Source organism: Phaseolus vulgaris, chromosome 4 (genome assembly GCF_000499845.2).
Source record: "Phaseolus vulgaris cultivar G19833 chromosome 4, P. vulgaris v2.0, whole genome shotgun sequence".
NCBI lineage: Eukaryota > Viridiplantae > Streptophyta > Magnoliopsida > Fabales > Fabaceae > Phaseolus > Phaseolus vulgaris.
The window spans coordinates 32,486,271-32,508,008 of NC_023756.2; the positions used below are offsets into that span (position 1 = coordinate 32,486,271).

A 21,738-nucleotide genomic window follows, 5' to 3' on the forward strand; every position below is an offset into this window, starting at 1 on the left:
ATTTTATATTATTGAAGTTTTCGTTGGTTTGTTATTGTTTCATTAAGAGTGAACTTTTTTATTTTCTTTTTTAATTTATATTCAATTATTATTATTTTATTAATAATTTTTTATTTTGTTTCTTGAAGTGTATTTCATTCCACATTGTGACCTATCTCAGATGCATTTTTATTTTGATTGCTTTTGTGGTCTCCTTTTCTGTATCTCAGCTTTTGAAATGAGATGTCAATATTTATAGCAATGTTCTTTCATAGCAAGTTTGTCAATCATAATATTTGCACAAAAATGATGTTATATAAGTGTCAGTCTATACAATCTTTGGCATTTAAAACGTCAAGACAGGACCACTGTGACACTACAAAATTGAATCCCAAGACAGTATGTGTTGTGTGCAGAAAGTGTTACACATATCACCAGTTATTCATGCCGTCATCCCCACTTCCTGTGTGAGATAACACAATGACCACCACACCACATCACCCTCATGAACTGGTAATGCAAAAATTACCCTGATAAACCCACCACCAATATGTCCCTCAATCCATCCTCATTCTTACAAAACGACAGTTCAAAAGATGCATTATTCGTCCATTGGGCAGAAAGTTATACCTTAATCACCACTTATTTAGACAGGCATCACCACTTAGCAAGACCACTGTGACACTAGAAAATTCAATCCTTCACCAACCAAGTTAAATCCCAAAACACCATGTGTTGTATGTAGAAAGTATTACACATATCACCACTTATCCATGCCCTCATCCCCACTTCTTGTGTGAGATAACACAATGACATCACCCTCGTCAACTTGGAATGGAAAAATTACCCTGGGAAATCCTATACTAACCAACAATATGTCCATGAATTCATCCTCATTCTTAACAGAACTCAGTTCAAAACATGAATAATTCGTGAACTCGGCCATTAGTTTTGTACATATTAATGAAATAACCTATTAGTATAAATGTAATGATGCATACAATTCCTTTGTCATAGCCAATAAAAGAACATAAACATATGACATGTAAATAAATTTACAATTTTACATTAACATAAAAATAAATATTAATAGACAATAAATTTTGCATCTTTTATTTAAATTTAGCCGTGAAACTATTGTGATAACTGTCATAATGCTCACAATATCTGGTGATCCCTGTGTACATAATTGGTGATCACAGTATACGTTTCTGACCCATGCACGAATTGTGGAATTTCTTAACTAGGTATATTTTTGGAAAACCAGGATGAATTGTTGGACATGTGGGAGGTGGGTGGATGGTCCCAAGGTTATTTTTGCATTCCCAATTGGTCATGGGTGATGTGGTGGTCATTTGGGTTTTCATCCATAAAAAGTGGGGATGAGAGCACCAATAAGTGGTGATTTCAGTAATAGTTTCTGCAAACAGAACCTAGTGTGCCTGAATTTCACTTAAATTGGTTTAGGCTTGACTTTTTTAACTATCACAGTGCTCAGAGTATGTGGTGATTACTGTCTCCATAAGTAGTGATCACAGTATAATTTTCTGCCCCATGCACGAATTGTGGATTTTTTTAAGGGGGTATATTTTTGAAAACCAGGATGAATTGTTGGAGATGTGAGAGGTGGGTGGATGGTCCCAAGGTTATTTTTCCATTCCCAATTGGTCATGGGTTATGTGGTGGTCATTTGGGTTTTCATCCATAAAAAGTGGGGATGAGGGCACCAATAAGTGGTGATTTCAGTAATAGTTTCTGCACACAGGACCTACTGTTCCTGAATTTCACTTAAATTGGTTTAGGCTTGACTTTTTTAACTATCACAGTGCTCAGAGTATGTGGTGATTACTGTCTACATAAGTGGTGATCACAATATAATTTTCTGCCCCATGCACGAATTGTGGATTTTTTTAAGGGGGTATATTTTTGAAAACCAGGATGAATTGTTGGAGATGTGAGAGGTGGGTGGATGGTCCCAAGGTTATTTTTGCATTCCCAATTGGTCATGGGTTATGTGGTGGTCATTTGGGTTTTCATCCATAAAAAGTGGGGATCAGGGCACCAGTAAGTGGTGATTTCAGTAATAGTTTCTGCACACAGGACCTAGTGTTCCTGAATTTCACTTAAATTGGTTCATGCTTGACTTTTTTAACTGTCACAGTGCTCAGAGTATTTGGTGATTACTGTCTACGTAAGTGGTGATCACAGTATAATTTTCTGTCCCATGCACGAATTGTGGATTTTTTTAACTTGGTATATTTTGGAAAACCAGGATGAATTGTTGGACATGTGGGAGGTGGGTGGATGGTCCCAAGGTTATTTTTGCATTCCCAGTTGGTCATGGGTGATGTGGTGGTCATTTGGGTTTTCATCCATAAAAAGTGGGGATGAGGGCACCAATAGCTGGTGATTTCAGTAATAGTTCCTGCAAACAGAACCTAGTGTGCCTGAATTTCACTTAAATTGGTTTAGGCTTGACTTTTTTAACTATCACAGTCCTCACAGTATGTGGTGATCCCTTTGTACATAAGTGGTGATCACAGTATATTTAAGTGGTTATATTTTGGAAAACCAGGATGAATTGTTGGAAAATAACAAACGCGAAAATTCAAACTTTAACTCACATAATTAATAAGCATCATGTTCATACAATGACTTTAAAAGTTACTAATGCATTTTCATGTCATACAATGGAAAGCAACCATGGTCATAAACAACCTCTTCAGCTTCTGTTTTTGCGATTTTCTTCTTCATTGAAAAATCTTAAATACTTTGCATCTGATAATACAGAGACCAAAGAAAATATAAATATCAACTGTGACATTATATACATAATTGCATATATGTAAACTTTCTGATGGTGTACATGTACCTAGAATGGGTGGAACGCGTATGACTGGCTTGGAAGCACGAATTAGTTCTTCAGTTGGTGGACATATGTCAAATTTGAAAACCTAATTATTATCAATATGTTAATGCAACAATGTAAGAAATTGTAAATTTATGTCATTTAAGTGAAATACCTTAACAATGTTATTGACCGTTATTTGAAGATAGAAGACTCTTTGATCCGGAGAAAAAATCTTTACCTAAAAGCATAAATGATAATAAATTCAAATACAGTAAAATTGTGTTAAACAACATATGATTCAGATGACCTACTTTTTTCAAAACTAATACAGATCCTACAACGATGTCAGCTCCAAATTCTGCATCAATTAACACTTTTTGGTGAACACTTGCGCTTGCTATCCCTTTTCGATCCTGTAATGCATATGTTTTGAACACAATTTTAGTCTGAAATGCATTAGTTTTACATGGACAACAATAGTAGATAACATACCTTTAAACTTATAGACATGCCTCCTATTACGTTCCGGTGGCAAGATTTGATGACACAAGTCAACAAGGGCAATACATTTGATTGTTTGATTTCACTCAAGTATGACAGTTGGCCACAATCATGTCCATCAATTACTCCTTCAAGGTAATCACGTAAAAATATAAGTTTAGTTATTAGAGTAACACAACATTTGCAAAGAAGATGAACATTACCATGAAATTGAAGAAATTGTTCTGCCCACCTCCATGGATTGGAGGTAAAATCACGCCGATCACTTTCGTCACCTATGCGATTTATAAATTCTTGTGTGTTCACAGGGCCTTCAGAGTTGCGGTTTAGAATAACAGCTTGCACATTACCTGCAGGTCCAGGTATTACATTTGTGTTGGAATTGCATTTTCGTATAAATGATGCAATATCAGTTGTATCAATATCAAGACCCTCCCATTCTTCCATTAGAAATGTTTTTCTCCAAGAAAGAATGTTGTATGAAGTTGATGTTGAAAGATAGAAAAGTAAGAATTGCTTAAAATCTATGAACCTCGCACATGGTCATTAGTATATATTAAATTTATGAACCTTTTATGAACCTGGCACATGGTCAGTAGGAATTGCTCAATTCATATTAAATTGTTATTATTTTATTACTACGGCAAATGAACTTTTTACGTAAAGTCCTTTAGAATTGATATTACATTATTATTTTATTATTCTTTCATTATCAGTGAAGTTTTTCGTGAATTATTATTATTTTATTAATAATGTATGATTTCTTTTCTTAAACTGTATTTGATTTCATATTATATTATTATTATTTTATTCACAATAATAAATGAAAGTTTTATATGTAAAGTATAATTAGTATTAAATTTTTATTATTTTATTTGTAGCTAAAATAATCTTTTTCACTGAAGATATTAGCATTAGTTATGTGCACTTTTGTACTTATTTTTTGAAAAAGCACGTTTGACGAGGTTGGTAGGTGTTGGCATTAACTCTCATTAATGCATTTCAACTACTATGATTTGATTGACTGAAAAGGCAAAGAGAAGTAAGGAAAAAGTTTATTTGAAATCACTAAGGTACAATAACTACGGTGTTATGACTCCATTAATTCTTTGAAGGTGCTTCCTTTATTACATACCCACAAGGACGGTGGTGGAATGCTCCCATTTACTCCATTAACACTTTCTTTCAGTACACACCTACAAGAAGGTGCTTTTCAACCTTTGCAATCAATGTGAACGTCATTTTCAAATGCTGCATTCAATGGATTTGGATACTTCTTCACCTACACATTCAATACCTCAACCCAAAGTCACGGTTTGTCATATTTTTTTCCATTTATTACAGTTTTCATATCTGAGTAATAGCTCATCCTTGTTTTATTTGACTTTGAATATCATACAATGTGGGATAATGTTGTTTTATTTAGTAAAGAATGTAGTAATAGCTCATCCTTGTTTTAAAAATTATAGACTTTGAACAAAATGGAGAATATTTGTTTGTCTTCTTACTTGTTTTATTTTACTTTGAATAGCATACAAGGTGGAAAATTATTCTTTAATTTATTTTACAATGTAGTATATTAATACTTGCATCCAGTAATGTTTTTAACAATGCAGAACATTAACGAAGTGGAGAATATTTGCCTTGATGACATATCCTTGTTTGAAGAATGTGAGACTTCTGACACAGTTAATTGCAAAGGAATTAATGATGATGATGATTTGGTTCCTATAGTGGGCATGTGTTTTGATAGTGCTGATAGTGTTAAAAATTTTTATCGACAATATGCCATTTCAAAGGGTTTTGGCATCAGAACACGAAGTTCTAAGAAAGGACCGAACAAAGAGCTAAGGTACTTCATGTTGGTGTGTGCAAGAGCCGGAAAATATGTCTCGCCTATTCCGACAGAAGTTAATACCCAACCAACTCAAAGAATTGAATGTCCAGCTCGAATAACTGTTGGGATAAAAAATGGAAAGTGGTATATTATGTCTGTGCACGAAGAACATTCACATGACCTAAGTCCAACAAAGTCACGGTTGTTTCGGGGTAATAGAAGAATCAATTTACACACAAAGAGGATGCTTGATATGAATGACGATGCTGGGGTACGAATTAATAAGAGTTATCAGTCGTTTGTTTCAGCAGCTGGTGGTTATGATAATCTAGAATTTGTTGAACGAGATGTGCGAAACTATGTCGGGAAACAAAGGAGGGCTTTGGGAAAGGAAGGAGATGGGAAAGCACTGTTAACTCATTTCTCTCGTATGAGGGAGCTTAATGAGCACTTCTTCTTTGACATTGATTTCGACATTGATAACAGAATCCGTAACATTTTTTGGGCCGATGCACGAAGTCGGGCTACGTGGGAAAGCTTTAGGGATGTTCTATGTTTTGATACTACATATTTGACTAATAAATATGACATGCCATTTGCACCATTTGTGGGTGTTAATCATCATGGGCAATCAATTTTGTTGGGTTGTGGATTACTATCTTCAGAAGACACAAATGCTTTTGTTTGGCTCTTTCAAACTTGGTTGCGATGTATGTCAAATAGGCCACCTAAAGGCATTGTGACTGACCAATGCAGGGCAATGCAGAATGCAATTGAATTTGTGTTTCCTAATGCAAGTCACAGGTGGTGCTTATGGCACATCATGAAGAAAATACCTGAGAAGCTACAAGGCTATGGCCAATATAAACAAATCAAACATGCAATGAAGATCGTAGTGTATGAGTCCACCAATGTTGATGAATTTTTGTCGTCCTGGGAAAATTTCATTACTGCATATGATTTGAGTAACAATGTTTGGTTGACTACCCTATTCGAAGAACGACAACGCTGGGTGCCATGTTTTCTTAAGAATTTCTTTTGGGCAGGGATGTCAACAACATAAAGGAGTGAGAGCATGAACGCCTTTTTTGATGGCTATATCAATTCGATGACCACACTTCAACAATTTGTACATCAATATAACAATGCACTACAAAAGAAAAGCACAATTAGAATGTGAAGCAGACTTTGCTTCGATGAACACCGTTATTCCTTGCACGTCCCAGTCTAGCATCGAAAGACAATTCCAAATGGAGTACACACATGCCAAATTCAAAGAAGTACAAGTAGAATTTAGATTGAAAATGAATTGTGTTGCTCATAATGTGCTTGCTGAGGGACAAAGTTGTCGGTTCGATGTTGTTGAAGAGTCCTTTTGTAATGAAAGAACTAAGCACATGAAGTTTGAAGTGTCTTTTAACCGGGATAACTTTGATATTTCCTGCACATGCTTGTTATTTGAGTTTAGGGGAATTTTGTGTCGACACTGCTTGGTTGTTCTTGCACAGGAAAAAGTCCCACAAGTACCAATGAAATATGTGTTGAGCAGATGGAGTAAAAATCTTCGTCGAAAACACACCTACATAAGAGCTTCATCAGGGATGAAAGACAATGATCCACAAATTCATAGATATGACGGGTTGTGCAAGAAATTTTATGATATAGCTGAACTTGCAAGTGCCTCAACAAGTGGAACAGAACAATTACATAAGCGTCTTGATGATTTTCTGGCCAAACACATGGATAATCAACAAACTTGTACAATTGTGACCCAACCAGTGTTGTCTGGCATTCCTCCATCACCGATGTCACCTAATCATATCACTTTGAACATGAACAACCAAGTTCGTAGCCCTATTGCTGTTAAAAGAAAGGGACGTCCACGATCTACCCGAAAGAAGTCATGGACTGAGAGAGGTCCTCGAGTCAAAACTTCATCTAGTACACACCAAGTTGCCATTATGCGTAATTCGGTTAGTGCAATGCCAAACTTTGTCCACATTTGAATCTAAATTTCGAGTTCATGTATCACATTTATGAATACAATGGAATATCACATATATGAAACATATTATAGGCCAACTATTTGGAATTAAATTTTTTCATTTCTCTTATAGGAGAGGCATGAACAAAGAAATTTTGTAGATGTTCCTTCTCGGGTGTGTGTTGAAAGTCAAGTGAATATGAAGACATGCATTGGGATAACACATGCAAGTGAAGGGCCTTCTGTAAGTTATTGTTGTTGTTATAAGTGTGAAAGTTTGTTTCATGTTTTCGCTTCCTTCATTCAATTGTTTGCGATTGTAGGTTCCAATCGGAGCTTCAATAGGATTCCTTTCGCTTTTGACATCATTGGATAATAGTGTAAATAATTCACAACATTCACGTGCAGCAGAATTGAAGAGGTTTGTACATTAAAAATTGTTCTTGTGTTATGTTGAACCCAGTACAATTATTTTACACTTAAATTAAACCTCTAAGCATGTTGCTTTCCTTGCAGGCCATAATTTAAAGTGACATCACAACGTTAGAAGTTCAAACTTTTGGAATGATATTAACAAAGAATTTCACATTGTGACCAATCCGTCATGCATTTTTATTTAGTTTGCAATTGTGGTGGGTTATTGTGTATCCCACCTTTTAAAATGGGATGTTAATGCTTACAGCAATGTTGTTTGATATGAACTTTGTCAATGATAATATTTGTAAGAAAATTATGTTCTATTCGTGCATGGGTGAGAAAGTTATACTGTGATCACCACTTATGTAGACAGGAATCACCACATACTCTGAGCACTGTGACAGTTAAAAAAGTCAAGCATGAACCAATTTAAGTAAAATTCAGGCACACTAGGTTCTGTTTGCAGGAACTATTATTGAAATCACCACTTATTGGTGCCCTCATCCCCACTTTTTATGGATGAAAACCCAAATGACCACCACATCACCCATGACCAATTGAGAATGCAAAAATAACCTTGGGACCATCCACCCACCTCCCACATGTCCAACAATTCATCCTGGTTTTCCAAAAAATACCCCCCTTAAAAAAATCCACAATTCGTGCATGGGGCAGAAAAGTATACTGTGATCACCACTTATGTAGACAGTAATCACCACATACTCTGAGCACTGTGATAGTTAAAAAAGTCAAGCCTAAACCAATTTAAGTGAAATTCAGGCACACTAGGTTCTGTTTGCAGAAACTATTACTGAAATCACCACTTATTGCTGCTCTCATCCCCACTTTTTATGGATGAAAACCCAAATGACCACCACATCACCCATGACCAATTGGGAATGCAAAAATAACCTTGGGACCATCCACCCACCTCCCACATGTCCAACAATTCATCCTGGTTTTCCAAAAAATACCCCCCTTAAAAAAATCCACAATTCGTGCATGGGGCAGAAAAGTATACTGTGATCACCACTTATGTAGACAGTAATCACCACATACTCTGAGCACTGTGATAGTTAAAAAAATCAAGCCTAAACCAATTTAAGTGAAATTCAGGAACACTAGGTCCTGTGTGCAGAAACTATTACTGAAATCACCACTTACTGGTGCCCTGATCCCCACTTTTTATGGATGAAAACCCAAATGACCACCACATAACCCATGACCAATTGGGAATGCAAAAATAACCTTGGGACCATCCACCCACCTCTCACATCTCCAACAATTCATCATGGTTTTCAAAAATATACCCCCTTAAAAAAATCCACAATTCGTGCATGGGGCAGAAAATTATACTGTGATCACCACTTATGTAGACAGTAATCACCACATACTCTGAGCACTGTGATAGTTAAAAAAGTCAAGCCTAAACCAATTTAAGTGAAATTCAGGAACACTAGGTCCTGTGTGCAGAAACTATTACTGAAATCACCACTTATTGGTGCCCTCATCCCCACTTTTTATGGATGAAAACCCAAATGACCACCACATCACCCATGACCAACTGGGAATGCAAAAATAACCTTGGGACCATCCACCCACCTCCCACATGTCCAACAATTCATCCTGGTTTTCCAAAATATACCAAGTTAAAAAAATCCACAATTCGTGCATGGGGCAGAAAATTAAACTGTGATCACCACTTATGTAGACAGTAATCACCACATACTCTGAGCACTGTGACAGTTAAAAAAGTCAAGCATGAACCAATTTAAGTGAAATTCAGGAACACTAGGTCCTGTGTGCAGAAACTATTACTGAAATCACCACTTATTGGTGCCCTCATCCCCACTTTTTATGGATGAAAACCCAAATGACCACCATATCACCCATGACCAATTGGGAATGCAAAAATAACCTTGGGACCATCCACCCACCTCCCACATGTCCAACAATTCATCCTGGTTTTCCAAAATATACCCCCTTAAAAAAATCCACAATTCGTGCATGGGGCAGAAAATTATACTGTGATCACCACTTATGTAGACAGTAATCACCACATACTCTGAGCACTGTGACAGTTAAAAAAGTCAAGCCTAAACCAATTTAAGTGAAATTCAGAAACACTTGGTTCGGTGTGCAGAAACTATTACTGAAATCACCACTTATTGGTGCCCTCATCCCCACTTTTTATGGATCAAAACCCAAATGACCACCACATTACCCATGACCAACTGGGAATGCAAAAATAACCTTGGGACCATCCACCCACCTCCCACATGTCCAACAATTCATCCTGGTTTTCCAAAATATACCAAGTTAAAAAAATCCACAATTCGTGCATGGGGCAGAAAATTATACTGTGATCACCACTTATGTAGACAGTAATCACCAAAAACTATGAGCACTGTGACAGTTAAAAATTATGCATACAATATATTTGTCATAGCTTATAAAACAACATAAACATATGACATGTAAATAAATATACAATTTTACATTAACATCAAAATAAATATTAATAGACAATGAATTTGTAATGACTAATACGGTAATGTTGCTAAATTTTGTACTTGTTCAAATTATGAATATCAGTTAAAACATACAATATTTATTGTGTAATAGTCGAATGTCCCAAAAGCATACTAAAATTAACAATAACATAATCAGTCATATACAACTACAAACGCTTCCATCTTTTCCTGGAATACGTCATCCAAGGTGTTTTCAAAATAGGAGCCTTGACCCGAATTCTGGGTTCACGTTTCATGCGTGATATCATGTTACTTTCTTCATTTGGCACATTTTCTTCATCTTTTTTATTTCCCCCATCTTCTTGTTCATGTTGTCCTGCATTAATATCATTCAACTCATTCTTTTCCCTATATGTATAATCCACTGATAGTGGTTCAAGTAGAGGTGAAGGACAATCTTCTGGAACAGACTTGTGCATTTCACTTATGCATTGCTTTAACTGCTTCACAACATTCTCAACATTGGTAATCAAATAATCTTGTTCCTTAGCTCGATGAACCATTGCTGCAGTTTCTTTAAGCATTTTACCAATATCATCTTTTGTTGGTTTCAGGATGTTATATGCACGTCGACCTTCTTCAAAGGCTTCTTTTACAATTACATTCTCAAACTCTTCCTTCGACACAGGCAAATGAATAATAACCTGATTATGTAAATAACAGTGAAAACATAAATCAATGCATTACTACATCATCAACAACAATATTGCCCTACATATTTGAATTAAAATGATGCCTTACCAAATTCTTTTCCAACGCATATGCAATTTCATGGTCCCCCAATTTAAAGTCCATCCAATTCAAAATTCTAGGAAATTTTATTCTTCTGGGATGCACTTTTGTCTTGTATGAGAACAAATGCTCCAATGCCCATATCTATATACCATCAATATTAAAAATTTCAATCATGCTCAATAAAATATGAAATAAATTACACATATGAACTAAATTATATAAACATAAACATTTCAAAGTACCTGTAATAAGTATACACATCCAGCAATGTGGATATGTGATGTACTTGATTCGTTTGTAATAGACATCGAAGCTGAACACAAACTATTTACTAAGTACTCATAAACTACTAAACCCCAATTAAACTTTTTTAGTTGCCCTAAATCATCCAAAACGCTAAACAACCCAGAATGAACAATACCCATTCTATTTGGTAGTAAAAACTCAGAAAGCCCTAACAATATGTACAATCTACAAAAGTCCTCAATGCAACCATCATTGTCAAACTTCATAATTTCTTCAAAAATCATCTTGACATTGACATTATTACTTTGAAATAAAGTCTTAGTATGACTTTCGTTTGCTGCTTTGTGCAAGTCTATTTTTTCTCCCACAACTCTGAACCACAAACCTAAACAAACATCTACTAAGGACAACGGGACAACTTCACACCTTATGAGGAAACTTTGTCTTCTCTCCACCCATCTTGAACACAACTCCCTAAGTAGGGTTCGACTCATTTTTACCTTGTCACCCAACAACATTACCCATGCAAATGGGGTTGATTGAATGAAAGTCTTTTGTTCATCAGTTAACCTCTTATTCACCACACCCAGAAAAGTTGTTCTACAATAATGTCGAAACACCTACATATGAAATCGAAAAAAGAAATCATCAAAAAACAAAAATCAGTGTGCGTTGTGCACAAATTATGATTTTGTTGAATCAGACCTTGTGCTCCATAACCAAATCATCGACTTGACCTGCATCTCCCTCCATTATATCCTGAAAAAAAAACATGTATTTATCCACCTAAAGAAACATTGATTTTTCATATATATAACTTCTGCCTAGGTGGTGTCTGCCCTCACTATTTATCCACCTAAAGAAACCGGGTTTATTTCTTCTCTATTTCTTTTATTTTTACCATACTTAACATGCATTGAATAGGATATGTTATTTTACTTTCCCTTCGTATATATTACGGAACCTAATCATATGGAACAAGTTGAGTTTTATAGTTTTCATATAAATAAATCTAATAAGACAAACTTGTGTCATGTTCCAAAATTAAAGGCAATCATTATTGTCTCTCTCTTATCTTAATACATATATTAGCATTATGACCTCCATTTTTGTCTCTCTTTCTATTATTTGACTTGTTATCTATGTATTACAGCAACAACATTTGGCACTACAAGGTGTGGGAAACTTGCATGGACAATGGATTTGAGAAGATGATAATTAAGGGGAGTGAATTCCCTTTATGCCAGATGCAGCTATACCCTAACACCAAATCTAGAGAAAGAAATGTACATTAATGGCTGCTGCTGATTAATTCTGCTCAAACCCTTCAAAACTTATGTCATTTCCTATTTCGACCTATTTATGATACCTCGGTGTACACTCTGAGACTTGTTATACCACCATCATTGAATTTGGATTATCAAACTATCAATTACTATGTTTTCTGCTTCTTCAGATCTCTCTTAACACATTCAATCAAAATAAGTGTTGAGTTTTTCAATATATCTTTCAAAACTTTTGCCACAATTTTTTATTTTAAACAATGAAAATAAATAGTTTACAAAAGCAGAGAACCATTATTCTTTTATGAATCAAACTAGAATCAAAACAATACCCTAAACAATACCCTAAAATCAAAACCCAAAACAATACCCTAAAATCAAAACACAAAACGGAACCCTAAATAACCCATAAAATTCAAACTCAAATAGAAATCCTAAACCACAAACATATAACCAAACAGTCACACAATATAACCAAAAGGTCAAAACACTGTGCAACGTTGCAGTTTTTCTCTTTCTTTCCCTTGAAATTTGATTTTCAATAAACCACACATACAAACGAACACAGTCAAAGAAACTAACCCACCAAGATTAAGATAAAAGAACACAATTAAAAGACAAGAATGAAATTGAGGTTGGACTTGAATCAGCAGAATAAGCAAATGGAAGTACAATTAAATGTATAAACAACAAAAGACACAGTTCACATCTTCCATTCTCTAACAGATTCAAATTAAAACCCACAACAAGAAATCTATCCACGATTCCTTGCACGAATTCATCAATTGAAACGTAAATTGATCAATTGGAGCAAATCCATTGGCCGTTTATCCACTCCTGGTGAACCCTAATTTCGGAGGCGGGGTATAGGATTTCCTCGTGAGTTGTGGCCGACCTTGCCGGTGATCTCGCCGACCCACCATAGACTCAAACAGTCACACAATATAACCAAAAACTCGAAAACCAAAAACGCCCACAACACCAATGCATTCAAAAAACGACCAAAAAAATTTCACTCACCTTCCCGTCGCTCCTACCACTTCGTCCGCAATCGCTTCGCACTCCGTCAACGACCAAAAAAACTCCTACCACTTCGTCCGCAATCGCTTCGCTCTCCGTCTCCTTCTGTTTGAGCAAACACCCACACTCCACACTAGATACAGCACGTTTTGAAACGCAGGAAGTTCTGAAACAAAATTCAAATTTTCATTGTCATTTTACAAAAACACCCATGCCACGTAAGCAATCCATCCAGGTCATCCAGATGTATTCTGGCGCAAAAAATAATTGGGGTGTCTAAATATCATTTTCCTAACTCAAATAAATTGCATACAATAACTCTAAAACAAATTGCATTCAAAAAGTAAGTAATTTGTTTTGTTCCGTCTAAATAAGAAAATGGAAAAAGTAACTTGAAATGAAAAAGTCATGATATTTTGTACTATACTTAGAAATAAATGTATTGTTGAAAATAAAAATAATTATGAAGATGCAGAAGAAAAATATGGAGGTGCTGAGAGAATTTGTCCTTTATATTAATACAACTGAACCAATTTTACTACATAATCGTGGAAGATAGCCCATAATTATTGAAGGAAAAAATTATACGAGAGAGGTTCAATGTTTGTATGCTAAGACTTTCCAAAAACTTTTCAAATATAGACATAAGGTTTTTTGGCTCACGTCATAATAGAAAAAACAATTCCAATTTCTTTTATAATGGTTTATCATATAATATCAACTTCCAATCCCTTCTACCATAAAAGTGTTTGAGAACAATTTTATACCCAAAATTGCTTATCCAACTATATTGTTCGTTCACTAAGCCTCTCAACTTTTGACAAGAAAAAATGTTTGCAAAATCAATTTAAAAAGAGTGAAAATAAGTTATAGAACAATTATAAGATAACTTATAAATTGTAAATTATGTAAGTAAATAGTTTGTCTCATATAACGTCTAGTCAATTTCTGAAAAGATGAACTTTTATCAGACTTCTATATAACTACTTGATTGAGTGAATATATAAGTTTCTCAAGAATGTTGATGTTTTTCATAGGTTTTGGATATCAGTTCTAGTCAACCTTGAAGGCATGTACAATTCTTCATGCCATCTGATGAAACTAACAATACACTACTTTGATGAAAGACTTGAAGATATTAGAAAATTAACTGATTGGTGATATATTTTCTTTCACAAACATGCTATTGTTAGTTAGGATATTTTCCTCTTTTGTTCTCTTTATTTAAATTTCTCTTGATTAATTGACTACTTTGTTTCAAACGAGTACTTAGACAAATTAAAAAAAAAAAAAGTGATCTTTTAATAAATGTAAATATATTGAACATTATAACATATCAAAGAATTTCTTTAGCATATGTTTGGACATGGCTTAGAACATTTTTGTTATCAAAACATTCATAGAGTTTAGTCTACTTTAGGATTTTACTCCATTCCAAAACTATAATTGTTTTATAAATCTAAGATAAAATTAGTAATTTTTTTCAGTTATATCTTTAATTATATATACTAAAGCAGTAAATTTTTCGAAGATATTAAATTAAATAAGTGTATAAATGTAAAATTTAATATTTTTTAATAAATGTGTACAATCTAACATAACTATAGTTTTGGAATTAAGGAAATACTAAACAATTATACAAGTTAAGTTAGATTTGATTTGTACACTCACAACAAGAAAATCATTAGAGAAAAAAATAATTAGTTTTTATATTTAGATACTATTTTAGGAATTAAAAATATTATTTATATCAAAATTAGTTTCTATTATTAAATAGTTTTTAAATTGGTATCTAATTTATTATCAAGATTTTAGTTACCAATTTTAGAATCTAAATATTACCTAAAAGTTTAATAGCTAAGTAGATACACTAATTTAAAAACTATTTATCCATAGTATAAATTAATTTATATATTAATATTTTTTTTAATTTTTAAAATACTATTTAATTGAATTAATTATTTTTAATTTTTAAAATTAGTTTATAATGAATGATTTTTTTTAGTAAAAAAAAATGTTTTAAGTTGTATGAATGTTTTTTTTAGGTTTAATTACCTTTTTCGTCCCTATATTTATAGCCAATAGTCAATTTGGTACAGTGGTTTTTAAAAAATTCAATTTGGTTTCTATGTTTTTTAAAATGTATTCAAAATGGTCCTTTATGTTAAATATCACCAAACGGCGTTAAGTGATGCTTATGTGGCAGACACGTGTGTTCCCCTCATTCGATTCTGTGGTTGACCACAAATAACAAACAAATTACAAACCAAACCTTCATTTAAATGTTGGACCACACATCACAAAATTATGTCAGAGACCAAATGTTGGACCACACATAAAAAAAATGTTGTACATGGTGGACCTACATCATAAACAACTGTATATGTTCTCTAAAAGTAATAAAAAACAGAACAGAACCACTCTGAAACTAAGTCAAAAATTACTAACCTTATAAAGGAGCAACCACAAAACGACACCACGGTCTAGATCGCAATCGCTGCCCGTTCACCACCTCTGGACCGCACCACATAATCGTTCCTCCAAATCGACCATGGGAACGCAGCTCACCATCGTAACTCACGATCGCACCACATAATCGAATGAGGGGAGCACACCTCCGAATGGAATCGAAGCAAGGAAGCGCACTACATAATCCAACCAGGGGAGCAATCCTCGTATTAGAAACCCTAAATCAGAAATTCGAAATCCCCAATTTGAATAACCTAAACCCTAATTCAGTATTCACCAAAGTAATGTAAGCACAATCCACGTAACTTACACGTGTCTGCCACATAAGCACCACTTAACGCCGTTTGGTGATATTTAACAGAAATGACCATTTTGAATACATTTTAAAAAACTTAGGGACCAAATTAAATTTTTTAATAACCACTGTACCAAATTGACTATTGGCTATAAATATAGGGACGAAAAAAGTAATTAAACTTTTTTTTATATGTAAAATAGTGTTTTGAACTCAGTTTTGCAAAAATATTTATTGTATATAGAACCGGCGCTTTCTATATATAATGTTTTGGGCACGGGTTTTCTTATATTCATGACACACAATTAAGTTTCAAATTTTAATAACTAATTTTATTTATCATCAAACATTTAAAGATTTAAACAATGCACCCTTCTTTGGTTCTAACAATTGTTACCAAATTTCTCTTACGAGGTTCTATTTGAGCATGTTAGACAAAAACCAAGTCATTTTTTTAAGATAAATCTAGCAAAAGTGAAACTTCTCATCTTAACAAATTAAGTGGTAGTGATTAAGGTATATACCTACAATTTCTCCAATAAAATTGTCAACATATTAAGTGGCACTCTAATATCCTTTGTAAAAAGATTACGCTAATTAAGAATGTTAACATGGTTTGATTTCGTTAATTTTATTTTAAAACTTTTCTCTAGAAAATACAATCTCAATTATACGAAAAATATTTTAAAGACTGTTTCATTAAATTAATTAAAATTTATTTATATTTTGAAAAAGTAGAGATAAAATTAATTGATTTGACTTGGAATTTATGTGACAGTATCGTACACCCTGTTATTGTTTTTTTATTAAAAACAGTTGTTTAGTTTACCTCATCTTATCTAAATTTAGAAGATTTGTTTTATTAACGATAATAATTTGACAGTAACAATTACAATGTACAAACAGCAGAATACACATATCAATTTTGTATTATTAGAATGGAAACTGGAAACTGCAAGGACTAATAACCTGTTAGTTTTCAATGATCATACAAAAGGACTTCTACCATTGGCTTCAAATTTATATCTTTGGCCTTTGAAAATTCAGGAAATAAAAACTTAACAAATATCTATTGTGAACTTCTTAATTTCTGCCAATTGAGCCTCCATTGTTGTGCTAGTTTCTCTTCATTGTTTTTCTCTTGAGTTCTATTCTTTCTGAATTCGTATGCTTGCAGGGGGGAAAACCAGAAGAAGATAAGCGTTCCATAGAGCACAGTTATATATAGAGCATGACAACAGAATTGAAAGATAAAGAGTTTTATGCTACATCATGCACGTACTTGCCCCCTCTGGTGAATTCAGAGACACCATGGTGCACCATAGATGGCATGCTTCCAAAAAATGCTTTACCAATGCTGCAGATGCAGATATGTGTTATCTTTCTTGCAACCTTTCTCTTACACGCCATTCTGGGTCGTCTAGGAATGCCCAGATTCACTTCCATGAGCATTGTAAGTCCTTTTCCCTTCAACAGATATATTAATCTTGCCAAGGCTTGTCAATTTCAAACTACTTCTGCATGAGTACGAACCAATGATAAGATTAAGATAATACTAACATGCACTTTCTTGGAGGTATTTATTGTTATTTGGTTTAAATACGTTTTTATGGCAAGAATATCATGGTGTTTTATTTTACTTATTCATTTTTAGTTCATGATTTTTTATACTGTTTATTTAATGCATCTTTAAGAGTTTTAGTTGATCGTGTCTACAAAATCACAGGCATTGTGCTGGTGTAAGAATTGCTCTATGACATAGCATGCTTCATTGTTACTGTTTGAATATTAACTAACATATGGTGGTGGATGTTTTGAGCAGGTTGGCCTAATATTTGCAACCAGCTTCACTGAAGAATGGGCTCAGAAGTGTAGAGAGTTGTTCTTTTTTGACTCTCAGGCAAATCTGGGGTTGCTCTCAGTTTTTGGCTACATGCTTTTCCTGTTCTACACAGGGGTGAAAACAGACATGAGTGTGATCCACAGGACCAAAAGTAGTGCCGCCAACATAGGGTCTATTGCCATAATGGCTCCCTTTATATGCAGCTTGGCTGTTGTGCATTTTTACTCCACAAAATACCTAGACTATGATCAGGCAGAAAAAATTAGAGTTATCTCTGGAGTGTTCTCTGTGACCCCTTTCCCTAATATTTGCATAGTTTTAAGTGATCTCAAGATTCTGAATTCGGAGCTAGGAAGATTAGGCCAGTCCGCAGCTTTGGTTACTGAGCTGTTCAATGTGATCTTGACAACAGTCCTTACTATCTCCAAAATTGTGTCTGTAGATCCATCAAGAGCCTGGGTTTGTCTCATAATTGCAGCTTCGTTTGTGCTATTGGTTGTGTTCATCTATCGCCCTGCCATGTTTTGGATCATAAAACAGACCCCAGAGGGTTCTCCTGTTAGTGATCACTATGTGTATTTCATACTCACAATGGCTTTGTTGGCATCCTATGTCACACATCGCATTGGATTTTTGGCTCTCTTTGGCCCTTTTGTATTGGGCATGGCTACCCCAGAAGGGCCTCCATTAGGCACTGCCATTATTAAAAAAATTGACATTTTTGTTAACTGGATGTTCATGCCTCTTTTTGTGACCACATGTGTAATGAGGGTGGACCTCAGAGACTTCATGAATTGGAGAAACGGAACGGGTGGAGGAATTGACCAGTTCATGGTGCAAGCCCTGATTATTATTGTAGTAACTAGCTTTGTCAAATTTGTTGCGTGCATTATACTTCCTTTGTACAACAACATGCCCTTGAATGATGCAGTGTCTCTCTCCTTGATTATGAATTGCAAGGGCGTTGTCGAATTGGCTGGATTCTCTATAGTCAGAGATCTCATGGTGAGCACTCCATTTCATATCTTCTTAATTACTCCACCTCTCTAGTTACATCCTCATTGTAAACAAGTTTGACAGCAAAAACAAATGAATCATGATTCTAGGATATAAAACAAATAAATCTTCAATAACTTTTTTGCAAACATTGCATTCTCATCATTATATCAAATTACTTTCAATATCTTGTTTTTTACCCTATGAGATAATCATATGAAAATTTTCTTTGCTTGTGTGTGTTCGTTATGTTTGTAATGCAGGGCATGCCAGCCAACGTGTTGGCATTGGTGATAGTGTGCATAATTCTGAATGCCACAGTGATGCCAATGCTTCTGGCATATCTCTACGACCCCATGAAGAAATATGCAGGAAACTACACCAAGCGAAACATCTTCGACCTCAAAAGCAACACTGAGCTTCGAGTCCTCACATGCATTCACAGACCCGACAACATTCCCCCTACCATCAACCTTCTCGAAGCCACCTTCCCTACCAAAGACAACCCTCTCTGCGTCTACGTCCTCCAGCTCATAGAACTCATCGGAAGAGCTGCCCCTCTCTTCATCTCTCACCAACTCCATTCCAAGAAAGAACACGACTCAAACGCCTCCATGGCAGATAAACTCATCGATGCCTTCGAAAACTTCGAGCAAGAGTTCAAGGATGCACTGGTGGTGAACACCTTCACATCAATCTCTCCAACTGAGATGATGTACGATGATATTTGCACTTTGGCGTTGAACAAGTTCACCTCACTCATTGTTCTTCCTTTTCATAAAAAGTGGTCTTCTGATGGGAACTGCATTGAGACAGAAGATGAGTCCTTGAGAGAGTTGAACTTTCGTGTCATGCTGAGAGCTCCATGTTCAGTTGGGATATTGATTGAGAGAATGCAAATGACTCATATTTTCTCCCCCGAGACGCCTTACACTGTTTGCATGCTTTTCATTGGAGGGAAAGATGATAGAGAAGCCCTTTTCTTTGCCAAGAGGATGACCAAGAATCCACATGTTAGACTCACTGTGGTTAGGTTTTTGGCTGCTAACAATGACTCGGAGAAAAGGGATTTCCAGGAATTGCTTGACTCTGAGATTCTGAATGATATAAAGGTGAACAAGAAGGTGGGTGAGGCTTATGTGAATTACATAGAGAAGAGTGTGAAAGACGGACCTGACACGGCTTTGGTGATTCGGAATTTGGTGACTGAGTATGATTTGATCATTGTTGGAAGACAAGCTGGGATTGAAACTCCTCAAACTTCTGGGTTGTTGCAGTGGAGTGAGTATCCAGAACTTGGGGTGCTTGGTGATTTGTTGGCTTCAACTGATGCTGCTGGCAAGGCTTCTGTGTTTGTGATGCAGCAACAAAGAACAGCCAGGGATGCTTAAAGAGAAATTTTGGTTTTGGTTTGGTGTGGATGGAATTTTTTGTTGCTGAAAAAGATTAATCTTTGAAGCTTGGTAGAGTGAAGTGCATGCATGATTATTTTTTTTCAAGTGTAATTTTTTCATACAGTTGAACTGCATAGAAGATCAAATTTCTGATCTTATATTCAAAAGATGAAGTTAGTTGTCAACTATGTCATTCCATTTTGTAAATGAAAAGCTGTGTTCTGAAATTGAACTTTTTTGGTTTTTATTAATTTTTAATTAATTATATAAACTTTTGTATACATAATGGATCCTTTCAAACCAGCTGTTGAATTAAAGAAATTCAATATCAAGAAATTATTTTAAGTGAAATAAGTTAAATAAAATTACATATTGTTGGGATGATGTGGATAGTATATATTTGTTTGTGTGAGGCCTATTAAGTGACAAAAGTGTTTGTAGGAGAAGGTGTAAATTAATAATCTTAACCATATAATTATATATAAATAATTAAGATTAAATAACAAATTTAAGTGAGGGCATTGTATTTTATTTCAATGCTTATGATTAAATAAAGGAATACTATCACAAAATAATAATAATAATAATAATAATAATAATAATAATAATAATGTGACTTTTCTAAGTAGTAATGTGATTATTAAATAACTTTTATTTTTAATAACTTAACTTTAATCACTAAATCACATAATCTTTTACTTTTTCAAGGAATATATGTTATTATTTTTACGAATTTATAAGCTCGCTTGTTTTGAATCAATTAAAAATAGTTATCGTACCTTTTTATGTTAAATACATTGTGTATTGTTTATAAAAAAAATTAACTAAAAGGGTCAAAGAGGTAATAAAATAAGATTTTTATGTCATTTTCTAATTAAATAAAAAGAAAATTTTAAAAATTAAATCAGATGTAATTCAATTTTAAACCGTTTTTAATTAAAATAGCACAGGTTTAATATTATATTTGAATAAATTCAAATCCAAAGCAAACTGAAATCAAATTTTACGATAAGATAAAATAAATAACTTTTTAACAAAAGCAAAAAACAAATAGCCTATTATGTTAGTAGTGACACTATGAATTGCATGAAAGTCTCACGAATCACATTTCTTCTTCCACCTCCATATATATTGTGCCACACTTCCATAATTATAAAAAAAAATTCATTTTATCCTTTTGATTTTTTTACAATCCAAAAATCACTTTTAATTTTAAAATTATATAATTTAAACATTATTTACTTTTTAAAAAACAATTTTATCTTTTGAAGGAAAATCATTTTTCAAATTGTATAATTTAAAAATCAAAAATAAATTTCAAATTATGTAATTTAATAGTTTTTTTGTAAAAATA

At 34.1% G+C, this 21,738-nt stretch overlaps 4 protein-coding genes across 4 annotated transcripts; 3 read left to right on the forward strand and 1 right to left on the reverse strand.

Annotated features, from left to right (window-relative positions):
• Positions 1-2,701: 2,701 nt before the first annotated feature.
• Positions 2,702-3,778, reverse strand: LOC137838669 (uncharacterized). Its single transcript, XM_068647901.1, has 6 exons — positions 3,535-3,778; positions 3,323-3,459; positions 3,160-3,243; positions 3,003-3,068; positions 2,852-2,933; positions 2,702-2,757 (listed from the first exon to the last, which is right to left on the reverse strand). The coding sequence occupies exons 1-6, from the start codon at positions 3,776-3,778 to the stop codon at positions 2,702-2,704; spliced, it is 669 nt and encodes a 222-aa protein (XP_068504002.1).
• A 1,163-nt stretch (positions 3,779-4,941) lies between these two features.
• On the forward strand, positions 4,942-6,231 carry LOC137838670 (protein FAR-RED IMPAIRED RESPONSE 1-like). The gene has a single exon (XM_068647903.1). It carries the CDS (start codon positions 4,942-4,944, stop codon positions 6,229-6,231), a length of 1,290 nt encoding a protein of 429 aa, XP_068504004.1.
• LOC137838671 (protein FAR1-RELATED SEQUENCE 2-like) lies at positions 5,766-7,675 on the forward strand. The gene is made up of 4 exons (XM_068647904.1): positions 5,766-7,141; positions 7,286-7,396; positions 7,476-7,573; positions 7,669-7,675. The coding sequence occupies exons 1-4, from the start codon at positions 6,314-6,316 to the stop codon at positions 7,673-7,675; spliced, it is 1,044 nt and encodes a 347-aa protein (XP_068504005.1). The 5' UTR covers positions 5,766-6,313.
• Positions 7,676-17,382: 9,707 nt separating this feature from the next.
• Positions 17,383-20,381, forward strand: LOC137838672 (cation/H(+) antiporter 3-like). Its single transcript, XM_068647905.1, has 3 exons — positions 17,383-17,604; positions 17,974-18,999; positions 19,254-20,381. The coding sequence occupies exons 1-3, from the start codon at positions 17,383-17,385 to the stop codon at positions 20,379-20,381; spliced, it is 2,376 nt and encodes a 791-aa protein (XP_068504006.1).
• The last annotated feature ends 1,357 nt before the right edge of the window (positions 20,382-21,738 follow it).